The 18,807-nt window shown below is 44.6% G+C and overlaps 1 protein-coding gene across 1 annotated transcript in view; it reads left to right on the plus strand.

Annotated features, from left to right (window-relative positions):
* IFI30 (IFI30 lysosomal thiol reductase) overlaps window positions 1-11,893 on the plus strand; it is a 50,517-nt gene extending 38,624 nt beyond the window's left edge. The window contains exons 5-7 of the mRNA XM_044305665.1: window positions 3,917-4,069; window positions 9,942-10,010; window positions 11,748-11,893. Coding sequence (XP_044161600.1) covers window positions 3,917-4,069; window positions 9,942-10,010; window positions 11,748-11,825 — 300 coding nt within the window. The 3' untranslated portion in view covers window positions 11,826-11,893. The remainder of the gene's footprint in view (window positions 1-3,916; window positions 4,070-9,941; window positions 10,011-11,747) is intronic.
* Window positions 11,894-18,807: the final 6,914 nt, after the last annotated feature.

Here is an 18,807-nt window from a genome sequence, read left to right on the forward strand (position 1 = left end):
AAATAATAGCATTCTTTAATTCAGAATGCTAAATAAAAGGTCCATTGGGGGGTAAAATAAACAAATAAATGTAACTCACCTCATAAACTTGATCACGCAGCCAGGCTAGTCTTCTTTCTTCTTCTTGCAGGCTGGAAAAGGACCTTCGGGGACGTTATCGCACTCACCATGTGGTGAGCACGGTGATGTCTGCACAGGTCCTGCTTAATGAAGATAGAAGGTCCTTTTCCAGCCAGGTCCTGCAAGAAGAAGAAGAAAGAAGACGAGCCCGGCTGCGTGATTAAGTGGATGAGGCGAGTTTAAATTCTTTTTTTATTTTTAACCCCACAAGGGACCTTTTACTTAGCATTCTTAATAAAAAAATTAAATAAAGTAAAGGGGGTCCTGGGTAACTCATCCCTCGTCTCCTTAGCAACCATGCGTGAAAAAAACATTGCATCCGCACTTGCTTGCGGATGCTTGCGTTTTTCACACATTAAGGCCTCATGCACACGACAGTTTTTTTTCACGGCCCGCAAAAACGGGGTCCGTGGGTCCGTGATCCGTGACCGTTTTTCCGTCCGTGGGTCTTCCTGGATTTTTGGAGGATCCACGGACATGAAAAAAAAAGTCATTTTGGTGTCCGCCTGGCCGTGCGGAGCCAAACGGATCCGTCCTGAATTACAATGCAAGTCAATGGGGACGGATCCGTTTGATGTTGACACAATATGGTGCCATTTCAAACGGATCCGTCCCCATTGACTTTCAATGTAAAGTCTGGAGTTCTGTTATACCATCGGATTGGAGTTTTCTCCAATCCGATGGTATATTTTAACTTGTAGCGTCCCCATCACCATGGGAACGCCTCTATGTTAGAATATACTGTCGGATATGAGCTACATCGTGAAACTCATTTCCGACAGTATATTCTAACACAGAGGCGTTCCCATGGTGATGGAGACGCTTCAGGTTAGAATATACAAAAAAACTGTGTACATGACTGTCCCCTGCTGCCTGGCAGGTGCTGCCAGGCAGCAGGGGGCAGACCCCCCCCCTGTTTTTAACTCATTGGTGGCCAGTGGGCCCCCCCTCCCCTGTTGTTAACTCGTTGGTGGCCAGTGTGCGCACCCCCTCCCTCCCTCCCTCTATTGTTTTAATACATTGGGGCCAGTGTGCGCGCGCCCCCCCAACCCCCCCTCCCTCCCTCCCTCTATTGTTTTAATACATTGGGGCCAGTGTGCGCACCCCCCCAACCCCCCCCCCCCCCCCCCTCCCTCCCTCTATTGTAATCATCATCGGTGGCAGCGGAGTAGAAGATTCATACTTACCTGGCTGCTGGCTGCTGCGATCTCTGTGTCCGGCCGGGAGCTCCTCCTACTGGTAAGTGACAGGTCTGTGCGGCGCATTGCTGTCACTTACCAGTAGGAGGAGCTCCCGGCCGGACGCAGACATCGCAGCAGCCAGCAGCCAGGTAAGTATGAAAATCTTCCACTCCGCTGCCACCGATGATGATTACAATAGAGGGAGGGGGGGGGGGTTGGGGGGGCGCGCGCACACTGGCCCCAATGTATTAAAACAATAGAGGGAGGGAGGGGGGGTTGGGGGGGCGCGCGCACACTGGCCCCAATGTATTAAAACAATAGAGGGAGGGAGGGAGGGGGGTGCGCACACTGGCCACCAACGAGTTAACAACAGGGGATGGGGGGGGGCCGCACAATGATATTCAAACTGGGGAGGGGGGGGGGGGGGGTCTGCCCCCTGCTGCCTGGCAGCCCTGATCTCTTACAGGGGGATATGATGGGGTTAATTGTACTATCATATCCCCCTGTAAGAGATCGGGTGCTGCCAGGCAGCAGGGGGCAGTCTTGTACACAGTTTGCAGTGTATTCTAACTAGAAGCGTCCCATCACCATGGGAACGCCTCTGTGTTAGAATATACTGTCGGATCTGAGTTTTCACGAAGTGAAAACTCAGCTCTGAAAAAGCTTTTATGCAGACGGATCTTCGGATCCGTCTGTATGAAACTAACCTACGGCCACGGATCACGGACACGGATGCCAATCTTGTGTGCATCCGTGTTCTTTCACGGACCCATTGACTTGAATGGGCCCGTGAACCGTTGGCCGTGAAAAAAATAGGACAGGTCATATTTTTTTCACGGCCAGGAAACACGGCTCACGGATGCGGCTGCCAAACGGTGCATTTTCCGATTTTTCCACGGACCCATTGAAAGTCAATGGGTCCGTGAAAAAAAACGGAAAACGGCACAACGGCCACGGATGCACACAACGGTCGTGTGCATGAGGCCTAACATTAATTTCTATGGGGCCTGCGTTGGGTGAAAGACGCAGAATATAGAACATGCTGCGATTTTCACGCAACGCACAAGTGATGTGTGAAAATCACCGCTCATCTAAACAGCCTCATTGAAGTGAATGGGTCTGGAGTCAGTGCGGGTGCAATGCATTGCACCCGGGTGGAATTCTCGCCCGTGTGAAAGGTGCCTTATGGTATTTGGCCAAATGGGCCGGAGAAAATACCGCAGCATGCTGCGGTATCTTTTCCGGCCAAAATTCTGAAACACTTGCCGGAATGCCGGATACAGCATTAATTTCTATTGAAATGTATTAATGCCGGATCCGGTACCAAGTGTTCCGGGAAACCGGATCCGGTTTTCCGATCTGTGCATGTGCAGACCTTCAAAAATGTGAAAAAAATTAATACTGGATCCGTTTTTCCAGATGACACTGGAGAGACTGATCCGGTGTTTCAATGCATTTGTCATGCTATCCGTGTGCATACGTATTTCTGGATCCGGCAGGCAGTTCCGGCAACGGAACTGCCTGCCGGAATCCTCTAACGCAAGTGTGAAAGTTCGGGTATATGGTGAATTGTGTTATGGATTCCGTTACCACGGACCATAACGTAATTTAATAAAGGAATGTATAATGGAATACCTTTAGAGGCATTCCATCATAATAGAAGTCTATGGCCAGCATAACGTATCCGTCCAGTTGCCATTATGCAGGAGCCCCCACACAGCTCAGTAGAAATAACTATAAAAAAAAGTTATGGGGGTCAGAATATGTTGATGTAAAAAATGTTTTTTATTTTTTCAAAGGTTTCATAAAAAATAAATACTGGATCCGTTTTGCCTGATGACACCAGAAAAACGGATCTGGTATTGCAATGCATTTTTTTGACTGTTTGCATACAGTTTGCCTGATCAGACAGGCAGTTCAAGCAATGGAACTGCCTGCCGGAATCAAACAATGCAAGTGTGAAAGTACCCATGAGCACTTTTCTACCTACTTCTTAAATGTGGCAAGAGTAGCGTATCAATCCTTCTACATATGAAATGGTACAATTTGTATGTAGAACAGCAGAATGCCTTTCAAGGAAGACTGGAGATGGGAACAACAAACCATTTTCATAAGTGTGATTCTGTAGATTGTCACAGGGAAAATGCAAAACCTAAACACGTGATGAATCCTTTAAGTAACACTAGGCCAGAAATGACAGATTTATTAGACATTTGAGACAAAAAAAATTGAAATGTTAATTAAAAGTACTATTATCAGTGACATACTTACCATGGAGGAAGACCATGCGACTGCTTTGCTTCTTCTGCTCCCGGCATAAAACCAGTGCAACTGGATCTGGTTTTAGAGTTCCCATAAATTTCACTGGTTACTGTATAGATTCCTATGCACTGAGATCCTCCTAGTGGTGGCTGCAGGCAGTCCATTTTATCATGTACTGTGTAGAGGGAATAAGAAGATTAGCTGTATAAAAAAAATCTGAAAAATGTTGGTAGAGGGCCTTATGATTTCTGTGTATTCCCCTGATAATTATTATCACCATCATTACTACATGAAGCGCCATGAGCCTTGTTTATTAAATGTGTAAATTTCCATCATGATTTACTCTATTACAGTGCCTAGCAGCCTATCAAATAGATCTTTCAGTCAAAACTGTAATGGACTGTGTGAATGGTGACCTGGGTAACAAACTTATGCACCAGAATGCCTTGAAAACCGATGCACTAAATCCTCCGCATGAGTACGTGCCATGGGTGGTCATTAATGGGGTAAGTTTGTAATCATGTGTGCTTTTATACTGTGTGTAATATAAAAGAATGGTGGTCACTAAGAGGTTGAGTCACCAACAAAAAATATTACATTTTTTAATCTCTCACCCAAAGTGTGCATTGGGTAATTGATTCTTTTAGGTGTCTTTCACAAACAAATTAGATTTTTTTGCACACCATAAAAAAAAAATAAAGTGTTTTTTCATGTTCACACATTTTTGCCATGTTTTTTTCTCAGGTAATTCAAATATATATATATATATATATATATACACACACATACATACACACACACAGTACAGACCAAAAGTTTGGACACACCTTCTCATTCAAAGAGTTTTCTTTATTTTCATGACTATGAAAATTGTAGATTCACACTGAAGGCATCAAAACTATGAATTAACACATGTGGAATTATATACATAACAAAAAAGTGTGAAACAGAAAATGTCATATTCTAGGTTCTTCAAAGTAGCCACCTTTTGCTTTGATTACTGCTTTGCACACTCTTGGCATTCTCTTGATGAGCTTCAAGAGGTAGTCACCTGAAATGGTCTTCCAACAGTCTTGAAGGAGTTCCCAGAGATGCTTAGCACTTGTTGGCCCTTTAGCCTTCACTCTGCGGTCCAGCTCACCCCAAACCATCTCGATTGGGTTCAGGTCCGGTGACTGTGGAGGTCAGGTCATCTTGCGCAGCACCCCATCACTCGCCTTCATGGTCAAATAGCCCTTACACAGCCTGGAGGTGTGTTTGGGGTCATTGTCCTGTTGAAAAATAAATGATGGTCCAACTCAACGCAAACCGGATGGAATAGCATGCCGCTGCAAGATGCTGTGGTAGCCATGCTGGTTCAGTATGCCTTCAATTTTGAATAAATCCCCAACAGTGTCACCAGCAAAGGACCCCCACACCATCACACCTCCTCCTCCATGCTTCACGGTGGGAACCAGGCATGTAGAGTCCATCCGTTCACCTTTTCTGCGTCACACAAAGACACGGTGGTTGGAACCAAAGATCTCAAATTTGGACTCATCAGACCAAAGCACAGATTTCCACTGGTCTAATGTCCATTCCTTGTGTTCTTTAGCCTAAACAAGTCTCTTCTGCTTGTTGCCTGTCCTTAGCAGTGGTTTCCTAGCAGATATTCTACCATGAAGGCCTGATTCACACAGTCTCCTCTTAACAGTTGTTCTAGAGATGTGTCTGCTGCTACAACTCTGTGTGGCATTGACCTGGTCTCTAATCAGAGCTGCTGTTAACCTGCGATTTCTGAGGCTGGTGACTCGGATGAACTTATCCTCCGCAGCAGAGGTGACTCTTGGTCTTCCTTTCCTGGGGCGGTCCGCATGTGAGCCAGTTTCTTTGTAGCTCTTGATGGTTTTTGTGACTGCACTTGGGGACACTTTCAAAGTTTTCCCAATTTTTCGGACTGACTGACCTTCATTTCTTAAAGTAATGATGGCCACTCGTTTTTCTTTACTTAGCTGCTTTTTTTTCTTGCCATAATACAAATTCTAACAGTCTATTCAGTAGGACTATCAGCTGTGTATCCACCTGACTTCTCCACAACGCAACTGATGGTCCCAACCCCATTTATAAGGCAAGAAATCCCACTTATTAAACCTGACAGGGCACACCTGTGAAGTGAAAACCATTTCAGGTGACTACCTCTTGAAGCTTATCAAGAGAATGCCAAGAGTGTGCAAAGCAGTAATCAAAGCAAAAAGGTGGCTACTTTGAAGAACCTAGAATATGACATTTTCAGTTGTTTCACACTTTTTTATTATGTATATAATTCTTCATGTGTTAATTCATAGGTTTGATGCCTTCAGTGTGAATCTACAATTTTCATAGTCATGAAAATAAAGAAAACTCTTTGAATGAGAAGGTGTGTCCAAACTTTTGGTCTGTACTAATATAAATATATATATAAATATATATATATATATATATATATATATATATATATATATATATATATATATATACATATACACACACACACATATATATATATATATATATATATATATATATATACACACATATATATATATATATATATATATATATATAATAAACGAAAAAAGTAGCAGCACACCACTATATGCACCAAGACTGGACAAACAAATACATATGTGAACAGGGTCAAATACATGACAGCAATACTTACTGCAAATGCAGTAAAGAAGCTCTTAGCGCATATTATTGATCAAAAATATGTCGGGCCCACCTACCAGACGGCAAGGTAACTTCTTATCAGGTGGGACCTACTCTAACATGGAGGGTCCAGCTCCATTTTCACTCTGATTTAAAACCACCAAGGGGTGGGGGATGGGCGAGGAGTGCTAAGTTCCAAAGAGGATGCCTGGTCCTCTATAATATACATACAAACGAAAAACGGAACAGCACCTCCTGAGACAAATCGCGGGTGCAGGCATACCGGGCAATAATACAATAAACGAAAAAACTGGAACTTAGCACTCCTCGCCCATCCCCCACCCCTTGGTGGTTTTAAATCAGAGTGAAAATGGAGCTGGACCCTCCATGTTAGAGTAGGTCCCACCTGATAAGAAGCTACCTTGCCGTCTGGTAGGTGGGCCCGACATATTTTTGATCAATAATATGCGCTAAGAGCTTCTTTACTGCATTTGCAGTAAGTATTGCTGTCATGTATTTGACCCTGTTCACACATGTATTTGTTTGTCCAGTCTTGGTGCATATAGTGGTGTGCTGCTACTTTTTTCGTTTATTGTATTATTGCCCGGTATGCCTGCACCCGCGATTTGTCTCAGGAGGTGCTGTTCCGTTTTTCGTATGTATATATATATATATATATATATATATATATATTGTGGGGATTCGCTCTGGTAGGCAGATTAGCGGACGCAGTATAGAGGCAAAAATAAAGCCTTTAACTTAAACAGTTCAGTGTTTATTCACAGATAAACAAAATGACAGTTTGCAGTCTTGGTGTTCATTCACACCAGGGCAAGTCCACAGAACAAAAAACAAACATTCACCTGGTCAGCAGTTTTGTCAGCAGCAGTCCACAACAGGCTTTAGGGACCTGCTTCCTAGCAATGCGGCTCTCAGCCTTTTAGCACGGCACACATCCTTAGATCTAAAAAAAACAGACTCCACAGCTTCCCTGTCAGATGGAGGATAATCCACACCACCTGACAGTGCTGCTTCTGCTTTTATATCCAAACCAAGACCCGGCCTGGAGCGTGGGGAGAAGCCACCCAACTAGTACTTTGGCTACTCCCAGTAAGAGCTGTCCCGGATCGGCTTTGCAGCCATACTAAACAACAAACAGTGTCAGTCAGCACTTGCTGCCACTGACACTTAAAACTACCGGCTCTTACCTCACCGAGGCCAGGTGTCCCCCACTTTCACCTGGCACAGGTGGCTATTGTCTATAGTCTCGGAGGTTCCTGTGGTACATAGCTTCCTGGCATATAATGAGTGGTGGTAGCTATAGTTGGTATCCATGGGTTCACCCCCGATGGGGACAGTCAGCCCTTATGTGTCCAGGCTCGTGACACTGCCAGCAGACCATTGGGGCTGGGTCTGCAGGGGGTAAGTCTCGGGCAGGTTTGGCTCCAGCCGCCGGGTCTGGGGTAGAGATTTCTGGGGTTTGACTGGCCCCCTCCCAAAAGAACCCCTCTGCAGATTTCTGGTGGCCTCGTAGCGCTCCACCAGGTCGACCATCTCTAAAGCACCAGGAGACACCTGGCTGAACCAGTGCTGGAGAGGGTACGGCAAAGCCCTCCAGAACACATCCACCAACAGATGGTCCAGCATAGCAGTGGGAGTGAGTATGTCAGGCTGAAGCCATTTTTGAAACCGGTGTAGCAGGTCATAATATTGTGACCAATACATTCACCCCCAGTCTCGCCAGGATCTCACATTTTACGGTCGCATAGTCGGTCGCTTGATCATCGGGGAGATAGAAAAACACTTGCTGGGGTCCAGACGCCAGGAACGGAGCAACGACCTCAGCCCACTGATCTCTGTGTAACTTCTCCCTCACGGCCACCTTTTTAAATGCCGCCAGATAGGTCTCAACGTCATCCGAGGGGGTCATCTTGGGGATCGCCGCACGGACAACTTTCCAGGCTTCGTGGACGTTCTGGGGCGCTCCTTCCGCTTGCAATGCCATCACTTGCTGTAATAGCAGCTGGTTAGCCTCCCGCTGCTGCAAGTTGGCTTCCATGAGAGCTTTCACGACCACCTCCATTTTGTCAGGGGACACGGGTCGTACCCTTGCCAGCATAATATAGGACATACACTCGTGTCCGGGGGAAAAATAAATCCGTTTCAGCCTTCAGGCCAGCCTCACTGCGTTTGCCCGCATCCAACACCAATTGTGGGGATTCACTCTGGTAGGCAGATTAGCGGACGCAGTATAGAGGCAAAAACTTAAACAGTTCAGTGTTTATTAACAAAATGACGATTCGCCGTCTTGGTGTACATTCACAACAGGGAGTCCACAGAACAAAAAACATTCACCTTGTCAGCAGCAGTCCACAACAGGCTTTAGTGGCCTGCTTCTCAGAAATGCAGCACTCAGCCCTTTAGCACGGCACACATCCTTAGATTTTAAAAAAAAAACAGACTCCACAGCTTCCCTGTCAGGTGGAGGATAGTCTACACCACCTGACAGTGCTGTCTCTGCTTTTATATCCAATCCAAGACCCGGCCGGAGCGTGGGGAGCAGCCACCCACCCAGCACTTTGGCTTCTCCCAGTAAGAGCCGTCCCGAATCGGCTTTGCAGCCATACTAAACAACAGCAGCAGTCAGCACTAACTGCCGCTGACACTTAAAACTACTGTCTCTTCCCTCACCGAGGCCAGGAACCTCGGTGACACATGCCTTCTGTCAATGGCAGACCCTTGCGCCTTCCTACAATTATAATAAAGAACTGATAAGTAGTTAACCTGCACTGTTGAGGCCAGTGATTGGGCGGGTAAATAGAGCCATGGTGTGTTTTGTAAAAATGAATAAAAACAATCATTTCTTGGCAACAATCAGGGAGATAAAATGTCTTTTCTGACTGTCAGAAGTCTCTTTTATAGAAATATAAAAGGAAAGAAAATGTATTAGATTCCTCTCTAGTGATAATCATTATAATTACTACCGCAGCATGTGAGTAGTATCGCTAGAGAAGTGGTCCGCATGCTGTATGGTAAAGATCGGATATGGGCTGGATAGGGACAGTGCAAAATGGATACTTTATTGATGTTTGTGGGTTGGGGTACAAGTGTCTGTTATGACTTATTTGGTGATGTGAGCTGCATGTTAGTAAGCATCTGAGTCATGGCGTCAATTAACAGGGGAAGGAATTTCATAACATGTACAGTTACACAGTGAGATAGTATCTGTTTCTTTCCTTTGCAGGCTGTAAGTGCCTCCCTGACTGTCCCCATCCAGTCCTCTACGCTGGCTGAGATCACAGCCAGCTAAAGGGGGAGGGGGGGCTACTTATAATCTTGGGTTGTGTAGCAGCAAGAAATGTGATCCTGGTCTTGTTTGACCAGGAACTGGTACAGCTGCTCTACATTGGGAGATATAGCCTTTAGAAATCTGGCTGGGAGTGAAAGAAGCTGAAACCTGATGGTTTTTTTCTGACCTGATTGGATTGTCAGATTTCAACAAAGACCAGCCTCACATCTCTAGCTGCTACACAGCCCGAGATATTATGGGTTAAAACAGCCCCTCCCCCAGCCTGCTCAGGGTGAGCTGTGTGGTCCTACCCACAAAGCCCAAACAGGGCTCAGGCAGAACTGTTTTAGGGTTAAAAGAGCTGTCAAATGTAATCATCTTCCAATATTATTTTAACCAGACATTTCATGTCCACGATTTAGAAACACGATGATTCTCTTCAAGAAAAAGCTTTAAGTGCATTGTTCAACCTTATCTGTGAAATGTACACTGTAAGTATTATATTACTGGCATTATGGTATTAATGTGATGATTCATTCTATAACTGTGCATTCATACATGTATGGTAGAACCCTTACATAGAATATGGCATCTAAAGTCAGAAAGCTAGTGGAGAAAAATGAATTCCACGTGGTGTGTGGCTGTGCACTCCGATTTATTGCATTTCTAAGCATATCAGTTTCTGACAGATTTCATAGAGCTTCTTAAAAAAAAAAAGATTAGCATTTCAAACCAGATTTAAAACATAGAGAACTTCCTAGCAAAGACTCAAGTTACATTTTGGTTTCATCAGAGAACATAATGTGTTTTCTAACATTTTAATTAGAACAAATTTAGACAGATCTAGCAAAGTCAGATGCCAAATGATATGCAGGAGAAATATTACCATATATGTGTCAGGCACATCGATCAATTTGGGCTAATCATGTCAGGTTCAATACAGAAGGTCCAGGTGTTAGAGGCCCAGTGCTGCATTTTATTAGGCGGTGAGATCTGGAATAAAGGTTGTTGAAACAAACAGACAAAAGAAATGTAATATACACTTGGTCAAAATACAGGCCAAGAATAAATTTACCAAATGGTGCACTATGAATAAACATATGGTGAGAACAGGAAAAAAAAAAGGATGGGGGCTGTAGGTGGGGTGATATACTTAGGCTGGCTAAAGAAGTTAGATAGCATTTGGCCAACAACTACCTCTCCCATCAACCACCCTCGAATACAATGTTTATGTACATGTTCTCAATGTGAAGAGGAAAGAAAGTTAATCAGACTCCTTTGGCGGCATGTTCTCCCCAAGAACAAAAGGATGGGGCATGTTTAATTCCATTAGCTTGATCCTTCTCTTCCCCACTATCAAGGAGAGTCAAGAGTTCCACATACACATTAGATGGTCTGCTGATACCACCAAAACAAGCGAGTGCAGCGAACATTATAGGGATTTTCCTAGACTACTGTGAGCACCAGCGTTCGCAGTAGCACCACTGCCTTCTTGCAGCTTAGCCTAGGCCAGTGATGGATAACCTCCGGCACTCCAGCTATGGAGAAACTACAACTCCTAGCATGCCGGAGGTTAGGTACTGATAGGTCATCAGTATAAAAGTAAAAAAAAACTTTAATCTAATGTGTACAGTTAGCTTTAGCGGTGAAATAGGAGGCCAAGGGTCACGCATAAAGTCCACAAAGCAAGCAAACAAGATATTCTCATATTGTACAATTCCAATTCTTAATTTTTGCAATAAGCAGTTCCTTGGGGGAGGGAGGGAACATTTCAGATTCTGAATAGTTGTCGTCTGAATGGGGAGAAAATATGTTGCAACATTTTCTTTATTTTGTGGTCATGTAGAAATGTGATGTGAGGTATTGCCATATTATATATTTACTATAGGAGTCTTTGTAGTCACTGATCTGCCTATATACAGCATGATCAACTATCCAAACCTTGCACAGACCATGAAACCTCTTTGAGAAGACACAGAAGTCCATCGTAAAGTGGTCTTCTAGGGGTTGGCCTTCTGAAAGAAGATGGTCAGCATGCATACTATATAATAGAACTGAATATCCATCACAGAAATTCTGGTCAGGATAAGGGTGTGGTCTTCTCAAAGAGATGGTGTTTTAGAGAGGATACACTAACATCTTACTATCTGCTTCCTTTTTATCTCACTTTCAGTTATTATTGTTTTTACTACTGTACCATTCTAATGTCTTTGCTTTGTAAAAACCAGGGGCCAAAACCAGATGCTTGTTCGGGTTCGCAGAAGGGACTGACTCCATTAAAGAGGAATTCTGTGTGTTTAAACTGAATCATTACAGATCAAAGACTTACTACAAGAATTGTGCAAAATTAAATCTTAAAAAACATGTGAAAGTACAACCTTTAGTTCTGGTTTATTAAAGAATCCGATATGACATGGGGTACAAAAGATATCCTACAGAAAACCGTTACCATGGTAATTTCATATTGGTTCGACTTAAAGTTTAACTGTCATTCTTTTTTTTTATTTTTACAATGTGTAGGGGCAGTGACGCTGACCATTTTTGTAATATACTTTGATTACTGAAATCATACACTTTTATTAGAAAAATAGCTCCAGAGTGGCCCATTTTGAGCCTTAGCAACACTTCTCTGTCTTCTTTTTACAAAGCAGTCAGTGTTGAGCAAGTCTCCACTGCAGTGCAGTTTCTAGGTAAAATTTCTCTCAGGGCGAGTGTCAAAAAAAACTCCCCCCCCCCTCCCCCCATCAAAACTGCTCAATGAAATCATATCAGAAGAGTACTTGCAACCGTCTCACCATATATTTATTTTTTTAGAGCACACAAGATTTATTTAGAGCAAAAGAAAATCATAAATTACTGCTTAAACTGCTAAAAGTCCTAGGCAGAGTAATAGAGAAGAACTGCAGTATAAAGCAAGGCAATGCCCTTAGAACAGTAGTCATGAAATACAATCATCAATAATGTGCAAAACAATAATGTGCAGAGATACCTTTTTATTCATTTATTTATTTTATTGATACACCATGCTGTACAGTATATACAGGATGTACAGGATTATAATATATGCTGTACAGCATGGTGTATGAACTATGCTGTATATTGGCATGGTGTATGGATTATATGTACATTGTATAGCATGGTGTATGAATTATACTGTATATTGTATGGCATAGTGCAAGGATTACTGTATACTGTACATAAAATGTATGGAGGTTACACCATGCCGAACAATATAACCTCTGTGCCATGCTGTACAATAAACAGTATAACCCCTACACAGTGTAGCGGTATACTGTATATTGTGTGGCACGGTGTATGCTATGTGTATAACATAAACATACTCCACATGAAAACTTACAGTTACTTGGCTTGGACCTTGGGGATCTCGGACACCACTTCGGCTGGGGGGCAACGTCTAAGAACATGCCGTCCACTGGGCAGTATGTTTTTTTGGTTCTTCCTCTTCAGACTCTGTACATGAGGTAACAAGGGGTAATATAACTAAGGGGTATCAGAGTACATTATTATACAGGGCAGGGTAATAACTCAGGACTAGGCCTATCAGACATCATACAGTTATAATGACACTAGGGCTGCAGCTAACGATTATTTGAATAATCGATTAGTTGTCGATAATTTCATCGATTAATCAGGAAAAAACAAAAAATGACAAAAAAGGGGTTTATATAATCTTACTTGAAAAATTATTAAAACAAATTGTGAATGCCACTGTTATGGAGGATCTGTGGATGGCACTGTTATGGGGAGGGGGACCTGTGGATGACAATGTTATGGGGAGAGGGACCTGTGGATGACTATGCTATGGGGGGATCTATGGATGACACTATATAGCATCTTATGCTATGTGTCATCCACAGATCCCCCTCCCCATAACATTGTCATCCACAGATCTCCCCATAACAGTGGCATGCACAGATCCCCCTTCCCATAACAGCCCTGGCCCCGCCGCTCACAGCAGTATTCCTTAACCGGCAGTAACTTTTACTTTACTTTACTTTTACTTTACTTCTGCTTTTACCTTACAATGAAGCTCCGGTACCGGCAGAGCAGGCGGCGGCGTAACGTCACTTACTCACGTGACGTGCCTGCTCCACCTACTTTATAAATGAAGCAGGCGAGCATGCGCGTCACGTGAGTAAGTGCCTTTTACTAAAGCTTCATTGTAAGGTAATAAAGATGCAGTGATCTAAAGTTCAAGGACCCGCAGGCATAGCGCCTGACCGCCCGCTCCCGCCCGCATAGCAACGAATCGGCCGATTATTCGATAACGGGATTCGTTGACAACGAATCCCGTTATTGAATATTATCTATAATTTGTCCTGAGTTATATTACCCTGCCCTGTATAATAATGCACCCTGATACCCCTTAGTTATATTACCCCAGAGGGGTAATATAACTAAAGGGACGGGGTATCAGGGATGGGTACATTATTATACAGGGCATGGGCAGGGTAATATAACTCAGCTCAGGACTAGGCCTATCAGACATTATACAGTAATGACACCCACAGCAGCATTCTAATGTCAATAGTGATCCTACTTTATTAAACTTAATGTCCCCCACAGTGGCCCCCATTTTCAGAAATCAGATATCTCCCACAGTGGCCAGCGCCCCCCATTGTAATTAATGCCCACCCACCCACCCACAGACCACAGACCACAGTGTCCCCATTATAGAATTTGTGTTGTAACCTGACCAATGACATTGAATGCCTCTGGACTGTCACTCCAGTCTCTCACAGCAGTGCTTCTTTTCAGCACTGTTCAGGGCGGTAACATAGGCTGGCAGGCAGTGCGGCGCCGGCGCTCACTCACTTACTGTACGTCACGCGCCTGCGCCGCCTAGTGGGAGGAGCAGGCGCATGATGTCAGATGTGAGCGCCGTCCGCACGAACTGGAGGAGACACTGTAAGAGACTCGGCACTCGGCAGGAGAGATCTCAGAGGGGGGACCAGGGCGCACGAGAGTAAATGTAATAACAGAAGAACGACAACAAGAGGGCGCCCCTGCCGGCGCCCCCCTTCTGACAGCGCCCCGGGCGGTCGCCCGGCCCGCCCGGTCCTAGAAACGGCCCTGCTCCACTGTTATGTAAACAGAAGACAGAGAAGTGTTGCTAAGGCTCAACATGGGCCACTTTAGAGCTATTTTTCTAATAGAAGTATATGATTTCAGTAATCAAAATATATTACAAAAATGGTCAGGATCACTGTCCCTATACACTATAAAAATAAAAAAATGACTTTTGATTTATAATGAAGTCTGTCAGGTTTTCAGTTTTATACTACAGGACTAGCAGAAGGACCTGGCTTCGAACGGGTATATTTCATCTATTTCATTTAATGTGTGTTGTTAAAAGATCGACAGTATCCCCCATAACAGTGACCTCTACAGCACCCCGCCCCTTTAACAGTGAACTCCACAGTTCCCCACCCCTTAACACTGACCCCCCACAGTGATCCACCACTTTAAAATAGCACCTCCACAGCAGCCAATCGCCTTAACTTTGACTTCACAGCAGGCCGCCCCTTTAACAGTGAGTTTCACAGCACACCACTCCCTTGACAGTGACCTCCTCAGGGGCCCTCCCCCTTAACAATGACCTCCACAGTGCCCTGCTGCCTTAACAGTGACCTCACAGTACTCTGCTGCCTTAACAGTGACCTCCACATCAGTTGCCCCTTTAATAGTGGCCCCTGCCCCCTAAAAAGTGACCTCCACAGCGGCCCGCCTACTCAACAGTAACATCCACAGTGAACGCCTCTTTAACAGGGACCTCCACAGTGCAAGCTCCTTTAACAGTGACCTCCACAGCGCCCTGCCCCTTTAATTCTAGGGCTACACGACGACATGTGTCACACAACATTTTGTCTCAACAATTTTTATAATGATAGGTTAGGGTGTTGCACTGCGACACGACAGTTGCAAAAAACCCAAACACGATGGATTTTTCTGCTACTGTCGCATCTCAGTCGCAACATGTCGCAGTGCAACACCATAGACTATCATTATAAAAATTGTTGCGCAACATTGGTGCGACATTAATGTCGTGCGACACATGTAGCAGTGTAGTTGTGTCCTATGTGTCATGCGACTTATTGTCATCATGTAGCCCTAGCCTAAAGCTGAACTACAGCAGTGAAGAAAAAAGGCTGGGTTGTTATGGAAACCTGGAGCAAAACTGTGTGTATGTGGCTCTGTGTGCATCCCCCAATTGCAACCACATCCATGAACTAGGCCCTAATCTGTAGAGCTTCACTACCTCTAGATACCTGCTAGTTTCCAGTGCACTCAGTTGGAATACATTATGCAACTGAATTAATAAGTGAGCTGCATGTTATTACATCATGCCCCCAGGCAGCCAGTCCTATGCTGCATTTCTTCCTCAACACCCTCAGTGTTGGCACATGTCACAATCCCAACTGGGCTTATTACCAGCCTTCCCCAGTTTTGAGTTTAGCCTAGAAGTAACTCCTCACCGATTCCCTCCAGGCTGACACAACCCAACCCCATAGCCACTGCAGATGCTCACACCAGAACAAACCCCACCCAGGTCTGCGCTGCTGTCACCATACTACGATTCACCAGCAGTTTGCATAAGCATGCAAACCTCCCTCCTTCACAGCTGAGCATATGATTTTTAGCATGTTTAATGTGTCTTTAGAATATATTACCATAGCTATAGGAAGATTACCCTTAAAGAGGACATTTCATCTGTTCTATTTATATCTTGAAACAATAGCCATTGAAAAGCAATTGAAGGTGTTTGCTTAATGCATTTAGTTTAGATAACGTCTCATAAAGCACGTGTGTTAACTCTACTACTGTTAAAGGTGGGGAGTGTGGGAAACCCCCAACCATGCGGTGTTAAAGGGTAAAAGGGGATCAGCCTGGCCAAAAGGAGTAATAAGGACCATAAGGGAGCAGGTCACCTCCTACAGCGTCCCCAATCCTCTCCCTGACTCCTCACCATAAGAGCAGACCCTGATGGTAGGACGACACATACTCAGGATTCCTAGAGACCCTAAGTCGGCCTGGTAAAGCCTCACCAAGGAGCAGGGAAGAGACGAACTGTTCATCCCAGTCATGGAGGAATAGGAGTCTGAGGCCAGGCTGCAAGGAGAGGGGAACACATACAGCATATGGAGTTGGCAGGTAAGCGAAACCAATAACAATTATCTGCCACAGACACACTCACTGGAACCCATGCACTAGTGCTGCTGTCCACACCAACATTAAAGGACACAGCACACACCAAAAACCACACAGGAACCCCGGACACCCATAGCTGCAATAAACGTGGGACAGGGGAATGTCTAGCAAACAAGCTGGACACCAAACATCACTAGCCATGTAACACCACGCAAGACATACAACACCCTGAACATAACCCACGCAAACCAAAACATAAGAGGGGAAGGAGACACCATAAGAACATCAAGATCTATGACCACAAGGGTGGCCCTCACTGGACAGATGGAACACCCTGGACTGGAGCAGAGCTCCAGCACCAACGACAGCTGAAGTACCACTGACTCCAGCCAGGAAACCACAGAAGATAAAAGCCAAGTGACCACACCCAGTCAGGGAGTTAACCCCTACAGCACCAGACAGAGGGAGGCAGCCACTTAAAGGGGAAGTGCACACACAAGCATGCCAAACCACACGTTACCACCGGCAACAGCATGCGTGGCAACCATGTCACGGCAATCACCCAGAAGGCCAAGACACTGCCACCGCATGCTCTCACAGCAACACGTTGCCGCGGGCAACCGCAAGTGTTGCAACAGTGTCACAGCGCAAACCAAAGGCCATGACAACTACATCTGTACCTGTACTTGCGGGGTACGAACCCCCCCCCCCCCCCCCCCCCTCCGCTGATGCTGCCACCCGGTTTTTTTTTTTTGAAATTGCTCCTACACCCCGCTGCGCCCTCCTGAAGTTTTCGCACTCAGTATGCTAATACCGAGCATCGGTACAGGGAGGAGGAGACGCCAGGGTTTCTCAATGGGTGTCTTCTTATCCCTGGCTGTGCCGTGATCCAATTACATCGAAGAGTGTCACAGCCAGGGAAGAAAATAGCTGAAATGATGGAGAAATATGGTAGTAGAAAAGATTTGGCTGCCCTAGACTAGATTACAATTTACAAACACAAAGCTCTCAATCCAGCCCAAACTTCTATTTTATAATGTAGGAGTACTTATGGGGTGCTGCTGTCGCCAACTAATTCAAGAGGGCATAGATTTGGGAGATAAGTACCTTAGCAGACAGAAGAAAAATTAGCATATGATGGTTCCATGCCTCTTCATGCAGCAGACCCAACAGACAGACTTCGGGAGTGCAAGGAACTGGAGACGTGGCAAGAAAATCAGTAAAATAAAATAAAACCTGGCATATACTGTACAACAGAGGGCACCCTGCCCATCTTCTACAACCTGACTGGAGTAAGATATGTCTGTTATATAATGAAGTGACTATTATTACTAGATGGCAAAACTTTAAGACGTGATTCTAATAAATGATCTACTGAGGAGTCTGAGAGTGCTGCATTTGTGATATCCATTTATCAATTACTTTCAGTGGAGCATGGGTGAGCTTACTTTGTAGCAGGTGTGTGTAAAGAGCTGACACTAGTCCTTTCAGACCCTGGGTCCTGAAGACACCGATCAGAGGGTAATGTGAAAATGCCTGACATGGGATGGCGAATTGGCCAGTGAGGGCAGAACTTCACTGTAAGTAGGAGAAAAATGCAGTTTGAGAGATCACATATTTAATCATCAAGTCAGCAAAAGGTAATAATACATTCTGTGTAAAGAGATATCCCAAAAGCTGCACGCTACACATCCACTCCTTAAAAGGGGTTGTCCGAGTTATGAAAAAAAATAATATAGCATTGAAAATCTGATATATAACTGAGCTAAGCAAGTTATATGCAAAAAAAAATATTTTTTTTCCCTAATTTCCCTGGTTCTTTTCTGGCTCTTTGTTTACATGCAATAACAACAATCTCTGCCCCTCCCCCTGCACTGCTAAGGGAGTGAATACAAGAGCTGCCCTGAGTGACATGTCTGCCTGCTGGGAGAATCAGCAGCATGTTGTATGTGTAGGACTACAAGTCCCAGCTGTATAATGTCACTGCTAAGGGAGTGAATACAAGAGCTGCCCTGAGTGACATGTCTGTCTGCTGGGAGAATCAGCAGCATGTTGTATGTGTAGAACTATAAGTCCCAGCTGTATAATGTCGCTGCTAAGGGAGTAAATACAAGAGCT

The sequence above is a fragment of the Bufo gargarizans genome, chromosome 1 (genome assembly GCF_014858855.1).
Source record: "Bufo gargarizans isolate SCDJY-AF-19 chromosome 1, ASM1485885v1, whole genome shotgun sequence".
NCBI lineage: Eukaryota > Metazoa > Chordata > Amphibia > Anura > Bufonidae > Bufo > Bufo gargarizans.